Source organism: Oncorhynchus kisutch, linkage group LG14 (assembly GCF_002021735.2).
Source record: "Oncorhynchus kisutch isolate 150728-3 linkage group LG14, Okis_V2, whole genome shotgun sequence".
NCBI classification, from domain to species: Eukaryota; Metazoa; Chordata; class Actinopteri; order Salmoniformes; family Salmonidae; genus Oncorhynchus; species Oncorhynchus kisutch.
In genome coordinates this window covers 23,700,211-23,715,089 of record NC_034187.2, presented here as the reverse complement: position 1 = coordinate 23,715,089, position 14,879 = coordinate 23,700,211, and the positions used below count along the sequence as shown (strand labels likewise).

Below are 14,879 nucleotides of genomic sequence, written 5' to 3'. Positions count from 1 at the left end.
CAGTGTTTTTCCAACGATAACTCATTGAGAAACTCACACAGTCTGCAATGGCCCAAAGGTGTTTAGTCATTGGAAACGGCAGTTATATATTTATCACTATGACAGAGAAAATCCATGCATGTATTGGTCATTCAGTATATGTCTCTGCATATCACCATTAACTTATGTCTGTTTTGAAGTTTGGGAGTTATCTGACAAACATAGAAACAAGACAATTAATTTGTATGGTGTCTCTCTGCAGATTAGTTATTGAAAGGATAGAAGGCACTGACAGAAGCCATTATGAATTAGCCCTGTCAAAAATGTGCACATTGGCCTTCTCTGCAGCTGTTGTGATGACACTTACCACAGAGATGAAACCTAGCTGAGCAAATAATGCACATCATCAGCGCATCCCAGAGAAAATATAGCATCAATTACAGAGAGATAGCAAACAGTGCACTGCTTTATCCAATTATTCACTGAAGACCATCAATCTTGTACACATCCATTCTAGAAAAGGGGGTTAGTCTGGAGACACATGGTGTTTCCCATAAGAGCTGCAATGGAAAACCACAATGAAAAAACATGTCTTTTCAATCAGTTTTCATCATAATTTGACATGGTGAAAGGACACAAAGAGGCACAACCCAAGGACATAACTATGTAACTTCGACTTGTAAGACCCTCTTAGCTCCATCTTTCTTTATTCCTGATATGAACAGCAAGTCTCATTATACACTTTTATTGGTCCATTTTCAGAGTGACATGAACAGTTACTGACATTCTTCTCGATTGTTATCTAGTCTTTGCTCAGAAATCAAGGGCAGGAGAGGGCAGATGCCCTGCTACTGTACTCTACAGTAGGTAGAGTACAGTAGTAGCAGAATAAGAGGAGGAAAGTTAAACATGCCAGCATAATTGCATAATTAGGGTTGTATATACAGAATTGTTGTTTCTCCTGATTGCTGTTCTGTACTCTGTTTATTGACTACAATTCTAAGACATTAAGGTGACTCACAGATCCATGACTCAAACTGAAATCAAATCAACTGAGTCAGAGATTAGAAGAACAGAAAAAAAGGATCATAATACAACCATATTTTTTTTTTTACAAATGTTGTTTATTGTTGAATATCACATTATCGTAGAGGTACATTGCAAGGCAACTGTTACACAAGTAACCCTGCATGGTGTAACATTTACTTTTATCACAAGCAGACATAATGAAGCAAATGGAACATGACTATTAGAAAATGTCTAGAAGCCCTTAGTTGACCTACAGTACTAAACAAATATCAAGCTTAGAAAATAACATGAATTGAAAGTGTATCAAATGATTGAATTAAAATGAGCTGTAGAGTCAGGAGCACTGAGTGTAAATTAAGGTGTGTGGCCCATGCTAGGGCTCTGTGTTTTGATCGCGTCATATGACCTGGACTTTAACCTTCATTTTAAGCATTTTCCACAAATGAGAATTACACTAAAAATGAAAGCAATTGTCTGAGGATGGCGCTGGAGGATGATGCTGGACCTTCTGAAATAAAAAGAAAGGGGAAAAGTTCAATGGAAAAGCTTTAAATAAAGGTTCAAATCCATGTCATGTGACATGACCAACCAAAACACAGGGCCTTTCAGCCTCACAAGGGGCCATACATTTGAGTCATTTAGCAAACACTCTTATCCAGAGCAACTTACAGGAGCAATTAGGGTTAAGCGTCTTGCTCAAGGGCACATCATAGAGGTGGAATGGCCAAGAGGCTGCAGAACGGAGTGCTCGGGTTGGGGTGTAGGGTTTGAACATAGCCTGAAGTTAGGGAGGGGCAGTTCCTCTAGCTGCTCCGTAGGCAAGCAGCATGGGATGCGAACTTCGACTGGAAGCCAGTTGACTGCGGAGGAGCAGGGTGAAATGGGAGAACATGGGAACGTTGAACACCGGGCGGCTGCTACGTTCTGGATAAGTTGCAGGGGTTTGATGGCATAAACAGGGAGCCAGCCAACAGAGAGTTGCAGTAGTCTAGACGAGAGATGACAAGAGCCTGGATTAGAACCTGCGCCACATCATGTGTGAGGAAGGGTCATACACTACGGATGTTGTACACATACAGTACCAGTCAAAAGTTTGGACAAACCTACTCATTCCAGGGTTTTTCTTTATTTTTAGTAAGACATAAAAACTATGAAATAACACATATGGAATCATGTAGTAACCAAAACAGTTTTAAACTAATCAAAATATATTTTATATTTGAGATTCTTCAAAGTAGCCACTCTTTGCCTTGATGACAGCTTTGCAAACTCTTGGCATTCTCTCAAGCAGCTTCATAAGGTAGTCACCTGGAATGCATTTCAATTAACAGGTGTGGCTTGTTAAAAATTCATTTGTGGATTTCTTTCCTTCTTAATGCGTTTGAGCCAATCAGTTGTGTTGTGACAAGGCAGGGTGGTATACAGAAGAGAGCCCTATTTGGTAAAAGACCAAGTTCATCTTATGGCAAGAACAGCTCAAATAAGCAAAGAAAAACGACAGTCCATCATTTCTTTAAGACATGAAGGTCAGTCATTCCGTAAAATTTCAAGAACTTTGAACGTTTCTTCAGTCGCAAAAACCATCAAGCGCTACGATGAAACTGCATCTCATGAGGACCACCACAGGAAAGGCAGACCCAGAGTTACCTCTGCTGCAGAGGATAAATTCATTAAAGTTACCAGCCTCAGAAATTCCAGCCCAAATAAATGCTTCACTGAGTTCAAGTAAAAGACACATCTCAACATCAACTGTTCAGAGGAGACTATGTGAATCAGGCCTTCATGTTCGATTTGCTGCAAAGAAACCACTACTGAAGGACACAAATAAGAAGAACAGACTTGCTTGTGGCAAGAAACACGAGCAATGGACATTAGATTGGTGGAAATCTGTCCTTTCGTCTGACGAGTCCAAATTTGAGATTTTTGGTTCCAACCACCGTGTCTTTGTGAGACGCAGAGTAGGTGAACAGATGATCTCTGCATGTGTGGTTTTCACCGTGAAGCATGGAGGAGAAGGTGTGTGGATGCTTTGCTGGTGACACTGTCAGTGATTTGTTTAGAATTCAAGACACACTTAACCAGCATGGCTACTACCACGGGATTCTGCGGCAATACGCCATTCATCTGGTTTGCACTTAGTGGGACTATCATTTGTTTTTCAACAGGTCAATGACCCAAAACACACCTCCAAGGGGTTTAAGGGCTATTTGACCGAGAAGGAGGGTGATGGTGCTGCATCAGATGACCTGACCACAATAACCGACCTCAACCCAATTGAGATGGTTTGGGATGAGTTGGACCGCAGAGTGAAGGAAAAGCAGCCAATAAGTGCTCAGCATATATGGGAACTCCTTCAAGACTGTTGGAAAAGCATTCCACATGAAGCTGGTTGAGTGAATGCCAAGAGTGTGCAAAGCTGTCATCAAGGCAAATGCTGGCTACTTTGAAGAATCTAAAATCTAAAATATATTTGGATTTGTTTTACACATTTTTTGGTTCCTACATGATTCCATATGTGTTATTTCTTAGTTTTGATGTATTCACTATTTTTCTGCAATGTAGAAAATAGTAAAAATAAAGAAAAAACCCTTGAATGAGTAGGTGTGTCCAAACTTTTGCCTGGTACTGTACAGTTTACAATAAACACACCAGGTCTGGCCAAGGTGCAGTCTACATCATGAAGAAAACCAAATAAGCTAACTGTGGACTATAGGAAACGGAGGGCCGAGCACACCCCCGTCCACACCACAGGGCTATAGTGGAGTGGGTTGAGAGCGTCAAGTTCCTCTGTGTCCACATCACTAAGGAATTATTGTGATCCACACACACCAACACAGTCATGAAGAAGGCACTTTTCAGCCTCCTCCCCCTCAGGAGGCTGAAAAGATTTGGCATGGGCCCTCAGATCCTCAAAAAATTCTACACAGCTGCACCATTGAGAGCATCTTGACTGGCTGCATCACCGCTTAGTATGGCAACTGCTTGGCATCCAGCCACAAGGAACTAGAAAGGGTCATGCGTACAGCCTAGTACATCACTGGGGCCTAGCTCCATGCTATCCACCAGGACCTCTATGCCAGGCTGTGTCAGTGGAGGATCATAAAGGTTGTCAAAGACTCCAGCCACCCAAGTCATAGACTGTTCTCTCTGCTACCGCACAGCAAGCAGTACCGATGCACCAAGTCTGGAACCAACAGAACCCTGAACAGCTTCTACCCTCAAGCCATAAGACTAGTAAATAGTTTGTCTGGGTAATTATTGGTTAACTATTTAACTATCTGCATTGAACCTTTTTTCACTAACTATTTTGGCCCATTACACGCTGTTGCTACTGTTTATTATCTATCCTGTTTCCTAGTCACTTTATCCCTACCTATATATACATATCTACCTCAATTACCTCAGTTCACACACTCACATACACACAGGGATACCCCCTTCACTAATCCAATATTTTGCCATGATAAATACCAGTTGTCATTTGATGGTGGCCAATTATCCACAAATCACCCATTTTCAATACACCACTAATTATGATTGAAATAATCATGTGGTCTAGCACATGGTGACCAGATAAACAGCAATCGATTTGACAAATTAGTCAGAAGTCTGTCAATATCATCACTAGACATAGCAGAACGTGTATTATTATTAATTATGTGGTATATAGCACGTCATGCTGCTGCAAGAGACATTGCATAACCTATAGCGTATCTTATCTCCTTTCATTAATTATAGGTGCGGTTGCGATTTTTATGCGTTTTCTGGGTTTTTAACTAATTATTAACTTGTGTTGTAGCCCGTGACGCGGGGGGAATGCAATCCGCTGCGAGGGAGCTCAAGCGTCCAGGTACACCTCAGAAAATGCGCAGCTCCTCAGACGTGCTTGTGTTGTACGATGCCCCACATAGCGCTGACTAAAGGTGAACTGAGAGCCGTGTTCAATGCTTATTCTTTTAAGATCTTCAGCCGATCAACACCGGGAGACCTGCTTGATGCAAATCTGCTCCGGACACTGCTGTGTCTGCTGAAATGCTCGAATTAACCGGAGTGGATGGGATCTGCCTAGCATATTGATACCGTTCAGCTACTGCATGCATCCCGGCGCGGGCTTCTTGCGCCATCATCGACACCTCGGGTGAAACGCGAATAGCCTACCCATTTTATTTCAAAGCCACCGAAATTTCTACGAAATAGCGTGGTTTTTGTGCAAATACAGTTTTGATGTTGGTAAAAAGACGCGCATGCGTTGGTCTTGGAATAATTGGACAGCCTGTGACTTAAGTAGGTAGCATTCCTTAAATCTTAGCTCAAAGTCATCTCTCTGATCAAAGTTAGTGATGTGCACGGCTTTGGACCGCGGACGCTGGGGGATTTTTTGTCTTTTCCTCATGGTCGCCATGGTCTGCGGCGCTCAAAGGTGAGATCCAACGGGTGTGATGTCTTGTTTCTGCCTGTCCCTTTGCAGTTTTTTATTAAGATTCTGAATCAATACCATATCTGTTTCCTTTAGCGCCAACGAGCAAAGCAACATGTCATTTGTGAAAGCGACCGTCGACAAACTGCTGAAGGGGTATGACATTCGTCTGAGGCCTGATTTTGGAGGTAAATACCTTTTTGGTGATGAAGTCTACCCAATGTTGGCTAATAAGTCGCATACAGATTCATTTATCGCGCCAGCGAGCTGTCTGATTAAAAAGCCACTGATACCTGTTTTACATGCGATTTAAAGGTGCCCCTGTGGACGTTGGCATGAGCATAGATATCGCCAGTATCGACATGGTTTCGGAAGTCAACATGGTAAGTAGCCTAGCCTACAAAATGTTTTTTTTTAAAGGGAGATGTGCCTCGTGCAACACATGTTAGTGTGAGAACACAGAACACGTGATTACGGCTGTGGTAATTGTCTTCGTATTTTTGCGTGTTTCATACCACTGTCCTCTAGATGTAGTGATAAATCCTCGTATTCTTGTCTTTGCCCTTGTATGGCTACTAGTATAACGTTTTTTCCTTTGACCAAAATGGTTCGCTGCATTTCAGCACCAAAGGAGAGCTACCGCAATGTGTGAAATCCAATCCCTATGCAGAAACTTCCCTGTGGTGTCAGAACCACTAAAGTCAGAAAATTAATCGGGGGGGGGGGGGGCACGTTGGTGATGCACATGGATTTACAAGCGCGTACCTTACAGAATTGTGAGGTGTTAAAAATACACATTACGAGCTATGAAACAGGGTGATTTGACGAGGAGGAGACTAAAAAAATGGTGCTTGTTTGCTGCTTTGGCCTCAATGCAGTAATTACATAATGTTGTCAGTGACTCAACAAGGAGGCCCAGAAAAGCCAAATTGTGACGCTGAATGTGGGCACTTAGTGTGTGCATATGAGTATTGGCATGGTGCCAGTGATCGATACAAATTCATTTATGCTTGGATCAACTTGCCTTAAAAAATAATAACAGCAGGCATGACTGTAAAGTGTGTGTACTGTCTGTGCGTGTGTGGCGAGGGAGAACATTTTTTTCTACTCAGCTTCCAAGCAAACACTTGGTGTTTATGGAATGTCGGGTAGTTCAATGTTTTCATGATGCTACAGAAAACTGCAGTCTTTAGTCATATTGCTCAGGGAGCTTTGGCATTCCCATTTTGATTGTAGAACCTTGGTCTGCAGAGATACATTGCCACTCAAAAGTTTGGACACACCTACTCATTCAAGGGTTTTTCTTTATTTTTACTATTTTCTACATTGTAGAATAATAGTGAAGACATCAAAACTAAGAAATAACACATATGGAATCATGTAGTAACCAAAATAGTGTTAAACAAATCAAAATATATTTTAGATTTGAGATTCTTCAAAGTAGCCACCATTTGCCTTGATGACAGCGTTGCACACTCTTGGTATACCTCTCAACCAGCTTCATGAGGAATGCTTTTCCAAACCATCTCAATTAGGTTAACATACTGGTTATGTACTGGCCATGCCCATTAAGTTTTTTAAAAATCACAAGTTAACACATACTGTAAATCTTGTCACGAGATAGCTTTACTGTTACTCTGAATAGGACGTACAGTGCATTTGGAAAGTATTCAGACTCCCGGATGTTTTTCCCCCACATTTAGTTACATATATATATTGCTTTATCATTATGGGGTATCGTGGATAGATTGACGAGGTAATAAAATACATTTAAAAAATATATATATATATTTTTTAAATGTATTTTATTACCTCATCAATCTATCCACGATACCCCATTATGATAAAGCAAAACAGTTTTTTTGGAAAATTTAGCAAATGTATAATAAAAAAAAGCTATAGTAATACCTTATTACATAATTCTTTAGATCTGTTGCTATGATACTCAAAATTGAGCTCAGGTGCATCCTGTTTCCTTGATCATCCTTGAGATGTTTCTACAACTTGATTGGAGTCCACCTGTTGTAAATTCAATTGATCGGACATGATTTGAAAAGGCACACACCTGTCTATATAATGTCCCACAGTTGACAGTGCATGTGAGAGCAAAAACCAAGCCACGAGGTCGAAGGAAATGTCGATTGTGTCGGCACAGATCTGGGAAGGGGTACCAAACAAATTATGCAGCATTGAAAATTCCCAAGAACACAGTAGCCTCCATCATTCTTAAATGGAAGAAGTTTGGAACCACCAAGACTCTTCCTAGCGCTGGCCGCCCGGCCAAACTGAGCAATCAGGGGAAAAGGGCCTTGCTCAGAGAGGTGACCAAGAACCCGATGGTCACTCTGACAGAGCTCCAGAGTTCCTCTGTGGAGATGGGAGAACCTTCCAGAAGGACAACCATCTCTGCAGCACTCCATCAATCAGGCCTTTATGGTAGCGTGGCCAGACGGAAGCCACTCCTCAGTAAAAGGCACTTGACAGCCCGCTTGGAGTTTGCCAAAAGGCACCTAAAGGACACTCAGACCATGAGAACAAGATTCTCTTGTCTGATGAAACCAAGATTGAACTCTTTGGCCTGAATGCCAAGTGCCACGTCTGGAGGAACCCAGGCATAGCTCATCACCTGGGCAATATCATCCCCATGCTGTGGGGATGGTTTTTCAGCGGCAGGGACTGGAAGACTAGTCAGGATTGAGGGAAAGATTAACAGAGCAAAGTACAGAGAGATCCTTGATGAAAACCTGCTTCAGAGCGCTCAGGCCATCAGACTGGGGCTATGGTTCACCTTCCAACAGGACAAGAACAGCACACAGCCAAGGCAACACAGGAGTGGCTTCTGCACAAGTCTCTGAATGTCCTTGAGAGGCCCAGCCAGAGCCCGAACTTTAACCTGATCGAACATCTCTGGAGAGACCTGAAAATAGCTTTGCAGCAACGCTCCCCGTCCAAGCTTCAGAGAAGAATGGGAGATAATCCACAAATACAGCTGTGCCAAGCTTGTAGTGTCATACTCATGAAGACTTGAGGCTGTATTCACTGCCAAAGGTGCTTCAACAATGTACTGAGTGAAGTGTCTGAATACTTATCGAAATGTGATCTTTTTTTTTGTTTAGTTTTTTGCAAAGAAATCTAAAAAACAGTTTTCTTTGCCGCTGTGGGGTATTGTGTGTAGACTGAGGGAAAAAACAATTTAATACATTTTAGAGTAAGGCTGTAATGTAACAAAATGTGGGGGAAAATGAAGGGGTCTGAATACTTTTCGAATGCACTGTAAATTAGAGTGACGCTATACACACTGGAACTCATGTGTTGGTAACACTATAATAACTCCTATAATAAAGTATTTATAATAGATTAGTAAATAGTTTATTCATCATTTGTTAATCATTACTCCCAAATGTGTGCATGTTAGTAACCTAGTTATTCACACATTATAAACAAACTTAAAAGTATTTTAATATTGATTCATAAGATCATTCATGAGATTTTTAATATAGGTCCTTATAAACCTTATAAACCATTAGTTGCATATTTTTGTATGGACTCATCTAATGTGTGGGCTATTCATACTTATAAATGTTATAAATGTTTGAGTGACCGGTGTAATTTCTCACAAAAAGATGGACATGCCATTGGTTGACTTTCCAGCATTACCTGGTCCGTAAGGTCTCAAAATGGCCCCCAGAACATATCAATGGTAACAGTATAAGGACACAACACAGGACATTAAATTAATTATATAGAACATTTTATCCCAAAACAGTCACACTGTTGTAATAGTGTGATGTGTAACTTCAGACACACTATGCTGAGTAAAATAAAAAATGTAACCCAGAAATGCTAACATAAGGGTTTCTTGGCAGTGACTTTTCTACCAAAACCAAGTGTGGATTGCAGTCACTCGTTAGAGCATTCTAATATCGGTTAACCCAGATCTAAAATATTGCATAATTTGGTCAGCTGCATGATTCAATTCTGGGTCCATATGTGATTAGAAATTGGGAGTTCCGGTTTGCGATTGTCTAAATAATCAGTGATGTACGTCGAAATAATAGTGACGAAAACCAAAACACCGGAACTACTGCTGCTCGTTATCCTGCGCATTCCATCCTGTCGCAACTGATGAATCGGTTTACACAACAGATGAATTAAGAGCAGTCCATAGACTGCTTACAAGGTAAGGAAACCAATATCTGAATACATTATTTCACTCGACGATCATATTAAGTTTATAGAGTTACTACCTTTACTACTACCGTTACTACATGAAAATACATGTAACATTTCTACCTCATCAAGGGAGACATAACCACCAGTGCACACAAATAGTCTGCAAATCATAACTGTAGGAAGGTTATCAGGTTAGCCAAAAACACTACAATAACTCACGTAAAAAGGCTAAACATTTGTCAAATGTTCATCATTGGTCGGGTCCCGAAGATTCTCATCTCTATAGTTCTTTCAAACACACACACACATGGTATTCAAAACTGTCTCTCAAACACCCATAATGAAGCAAGGTTTTTGATTGGTGAACATTTTTAGTTCAATAATGATAATTCCAAAGTAATAGATGTAATAATAGTAATTTATCTGTAATGGATTATTGTATCTGGTTTCAACACCATTGATCACATATGAACAACAGACTATTTGCACGTTGACATACCAAATTATTTTTACCTACTGTAGTATCTGTGTTTCCAGTCATTTAACTGGCTATTGAGTATCAATGACATTGCCTTCATACATTCCACATTTCTATATTTTTGGTTGTCTGAAACCCATTCATCCAAAGAAATGGGTCCCGTTACTGAGCAGTCTACTACTGAGTTATATCTGATAGTAGAGTGCCTGCAGTAGTTTTTCACATGTGAGCTGCCCTTCTGAAATTGCCTTTTATTCTTGGGTAGTAAAAGGCTTCATTAAATTAGAAATTGGAAGTCACAGGCTTGCACCTGAACAAAGCCTTTTACGTTCATAGCGTTCATACATAAGTCATTTCCACATGATATACTGAATTTGTCAAGTAAATATAGACAGTTTGTGGAGTCAATGATGTGCTGTCATCGTGAGCCAAGGTTATGAATTGTTTATTAGGTTGAATTCCTACCGACAAAATCCCCTCTTGGAAAATGGAAGGTGCTTCTTTCTTTGAGCCGGGCCCAGAGGACTTCTGATTGGAAAGCCTAACAGCTTGGACGGGTCATTGATTGTGCCTCTGTGGCCTCTTCCCAGTTTAGCATTTTAATGTGTATGCGACTGGGAAGCTGGAAGGGGTTTTATGCTCTGTCTGATAGAGACATTTGGCACCGGCTCTCCTTGAGAAAGGCCACACCAAAACATTGGTCATACTGGTCACAATATAAATATCCATCAATAAATTGATTATATACTATACCTATTTCATTTTACCAGGTAAGGTGACTGAGAACATGTTCTCATTTGCAGCAACAACCTGGGGAATAGTTACAGGGGAGAGGAGGGGGATGAATGAGCCAATTGTAAACTGGGGATTATTAGGTGACCGTGATGGTTTGAGGGCCAGATTGGGAATTTAGCCAGGACACCGGGGTTAACACCCCTACTCTTACGATAAGTGCCATGGGATCTTTAATGACCTCAGTCAGGACACCCGTTTAACGTCCCATCCGAAAGACGACACCCTACACAGGGCAGTGTCGTGTCCCCAATCACCGCCGTGGGGCATTGGGATATTTTTTTAGACCAGAGGAAAGAGTGCCTCTTACTGGCCCTTCAACACCACTTCCCATCCAGGAACTGATCCAGGAACTGACCAGTACCAACCCTGCTTAGCTTTCCCAATTCAACACCTGTGATTACTGTATGCCTCGCTGTATGTCTCTCTCAAATGTCAATATGCCTTGTATACTGTTGTTCAGGTTAGTTATCATTGTTTTAGTTCACAATGGAGCCCCTAGTTCCACTCTTCATACCCCTGATAACTCCTTTGTCCCACCTCCCACACATGCGGTGACCTCACCCATTACTACCAGCATGTCCAGAGATACAACCTCTCTCATCATCACCCAGTGCCTGGGCTTACCTCCGCTGTACCCGCACCCCACCATACCCCTGTCTGCGCATTATGCCCTGAATATATTCTACCATGCCCAGAAACCTGCTCCTCTTATTCTCTGTCCCCAACGCTCTAGGCGACCAGTTTTGATAGCCTTTAGCCGCACCCTCATACTACTCCTTCTCTGTTCCGCGGGTGATGTGGAGGTAAACCCAGGCCCTGCATGTCCCCAGGCACCCTCATTTGTTGACTTCTGTGTTCGAAAAAGCCTTGGTTTCATGCATGTCAACATCAGAAGCCTCCTCCCTAAGTTTGTCTTACTCACTGCTTTAGCACACTCTGCTAACCCTGATGTCCTTGCTGTGTCTGAATCCTGGCTCAGGAAGGCCACCAAAAATTCAGAGATTTCCATACCCAACTATAACATCTTCCGTCAAGATAGAACTGCCAAAGGGGGAGGAGTTAGCCTGCAAAGTAATGTCATACTTTCCAGGTCCATACCCAAACAGTTCGAACTACTAATTTTGAAAATGACTCTCTCCAGAAACAAGTCTCTCACGGTTGCCGCCTGCTACCGACCCCCCTCAGCTCCCAGCTGTGCCCTGGACACCATTTGTGAATTGATCGCCCCCCATCTAGCTTCAGAGTTTGTTCTGTTAGGTGACCTAAACTGGGATATGCTTAACACCCCGCCAGTCCTACAATCTAAGCTAGATGCCCTCAATCTCACACAAATCATCAAGGAACCCACCAGGTACAACCCTAACTCTGTAAACAAGGGCACCCTCATAGACGTCATCCTGACCAACTGGAGCGAATACACCTCCGCTGTCTTCAACCAGGATCTCAGCGATCACTGCCTCATTGCCTGTATCCGCTACGGAGCCGCAGTCAAACGACCACCCCTCATCACTGTCAAACGCTCCCTAAAACACTTCTGTGAGCAGGCCTTTCTAATCGACCTGGCCCGGGTATCCTGGAAGGACATTGACCTCATCCCGTCAGTTGAGGATGCCTGGTCATTCTTTAAAAGTAACTTCCTCACCATTTTAGATAAGCATGCTCCGTTCAAAAAATGCAGAACTAAGAACAGATACAGCCCTTGGTTCACCCCAGACCTGACTGCCCTCGACCAGCACAAAAACATCCTGTGGCGGACTGCAATAGCATCGAATAGTCCCCGTGATATGCAACTGTTCAGGGAAGTCCGGAACCAATACACGCAGTCAGTCAGGAAAGCTAAGGCCAGCTTCTTCAGGCAGAAGTTTGCATCCTGTAGCTCCAACTCCAAAAAGTTCTGGGACACTGTGAAGTCCATGGAGAACAAGAGCACCTCCTCCCAGCTGCCCACTGCACTGAGGCTAGGTAACACGGTCACCACTGATAAATCCATGATTATCGAAAACTTCAATAAGCATTTCTCAACGGCTGGCCATGCCTTCCGCCTGGCTACTTCAACCTCGGCCAACAGCTCCGCCCCCCCCGCAGCTCCTCGCCCAAGCCTCTCCAGGTTCTCCTTTACCCAAATCCAGATAGCAGATGTTCTGAAAGAGCTGCAAAACCTGGACCCGTACAAATCAGCTGGGCTTGACAATCTGGACCCTCTATTTCTGAAACTATCTGCCACCATTGTCGCAACCCCTATTACCAGCCTGTTCAACCTCTCTTTCATCTCGTCTGAGATCCCCAAGGATTGGAAAGCTGCCGCAGTCATCCCCCTCTTCAAAGGGGGAGACACCCTGGACCCAAACTGTTACAGACCTATATCCATCCTGCCCTGCCTATCTAAGGTCTTCGAAAGCCAAGTCAACAAACAGGTCACTGACCATCTCGAATCCCACCGTACCTTCTCCGCTGTGCAATCTGGTTTCCGAGCCGGTCATGGGTGCACCTCAGCCACACTCAAGGTACTAAACGACATCATAACCGCCATCGATAAAAGACAGTACTGTGCAGCCGTCTTCATCGACCTTGCCAAGGCTTTCGACTCTGTCAATCACCATATTCTTATCGGCAGACTCAGTAGCCTCGGTTTTTCGGATGACTGCCTTGCCTGGTTCACCAATTACTTTGCAGACAGAGTTCAGTGTGTCAAATCGGAGGGCATGCTGTCCGGTCCTCTGGCAGTCTCTATGGGGGTGCCACAGGGTTCAATTCTCGGGCCGACTCTTTTCTCTGTGTATATCAATGATGTTGCTCTTGCTGCGGGCGATTCCCTGATCCACCTCTACGCAGACGACACCATTCTATATACTTTCGGCCCGTCTTTGGACACTGTGCTATCTAACCTCCAAACAAGCTTCAATGCCATACAACACTCCTTCCGTGGCCTCCAACTGCTCTTAAACGCTAGTAAAACCAAATGCATGCTTTTCAACCGGTCGCTGCCTGCACCTGCATGCCCGACTAGCATCACCACCCTGGATGGTTCCGACCTAGAATATGTGGACGTCTATAAGTACCTAGGTGTCTGGCTAGACTGCAAACTCTCCTTCCAGACTCATATCAAACATCTCCAATCGAAAATCAAATCAAGAGTCGGCTTTCTATTCCGCAACAAAGCCTCCTTCACTCAAGCCGCCAAGCTTACCCTAGTAAAACTGACTATCCTACCGATCCTCGACTTCGGCGATGTCATCTACAAAATGGCTTCCAACACTCTACTCAGCAAACTGGATGCAGTCTATCACAGTGCCATCCGTTTTGTCACTAAAGCACCTTATACCACCCACCACTGCGACTTGTATGCTCTAGTCGGCTGGCCCTCGCTACATATTCGTCGCCAGACCCACTGGCTCCAGGTCATCTACAAGTCTATGCTAGGTAAAGCTCCGCCTTATCTCAGCTCACTGGTCACGATGGCAACACCCATCCGTAGCACGCGCTCCAGCAGGTGTATCTCACTGATCATCCCTAAAGCCAACACCTCATTTGGCCGCCTTTCGTTCCAGTACTCTGCTGCCTGTGACTGGAACGAATTGCAAAAATCGCTGAAGTTGGAGACTTTTATCTCCCTCACCAACTTCAAACATCAGCTATCTGAGCAGCTAACCGATCGCTGCAGCTGTACATAGTCTATTGGTAAATAGCCCACCCTTTTCACCTACCTCATCCCCATACTGTTTTTATTTATTTACTTTTCTGCTCTTCTGCACACCAATATCTCTACCTGTACATGACCATCTGATCTTTTATCACTCCAGTGTTAATCTGCAAAATTGTAATTATTTGCCTACCTCCTCATGCCTTTTGCACACATTGTATATAGACCCCCCCTTTGTTTTCTACTGTGTTATTGACTTGTTAATTGTTTACTCCATGTGTAACTCTTTTTTGTATGCTCACACTGCTATGCTTTATCTTGGCCAGGTCGCAGTTGCAAATGAGAACTTGTTCTCAACTAGCCTACCT

At 43.1% G+C, this 14,879-nt stretch overlaps 1 protein-coding gene across 1 annotated transcript in view; it reads left to right on the top strand.

The window, feature by feature from the left end:
* Nucleotides 1–4,651: 4,651 nt before the first annotated feature.
* The window catches only part of LOC109904153 (gamma-aminobutyric acid receptor subunit beta-1-like), a 66,050-nt gene continuing 55,822 nt past the window's right edge, over nucleotides 4,652–14,879 (top strand). Inside the window, exons 1-3 of the mRNA XM_020501333.2 lie at nucleotides 4,652–5,428; nucleotides 5,522–5,613; nucleotides 5,741–5,808. Of these exons, the coding sequence (XP_020356922.2) occupies nucleotides 5,349–5,428; nucleotides 5,522–5,613; nucleotides 5,741–5,808 (240 nt within the window). The 5' untranslated portion in view covers nucleotides 4,652–5,348. The remainder of the gene's footprint in view (nucleotides 5,429–5,521; nucleotides 5,614–5,740; nucleotides 5,809–14,879) is intronic.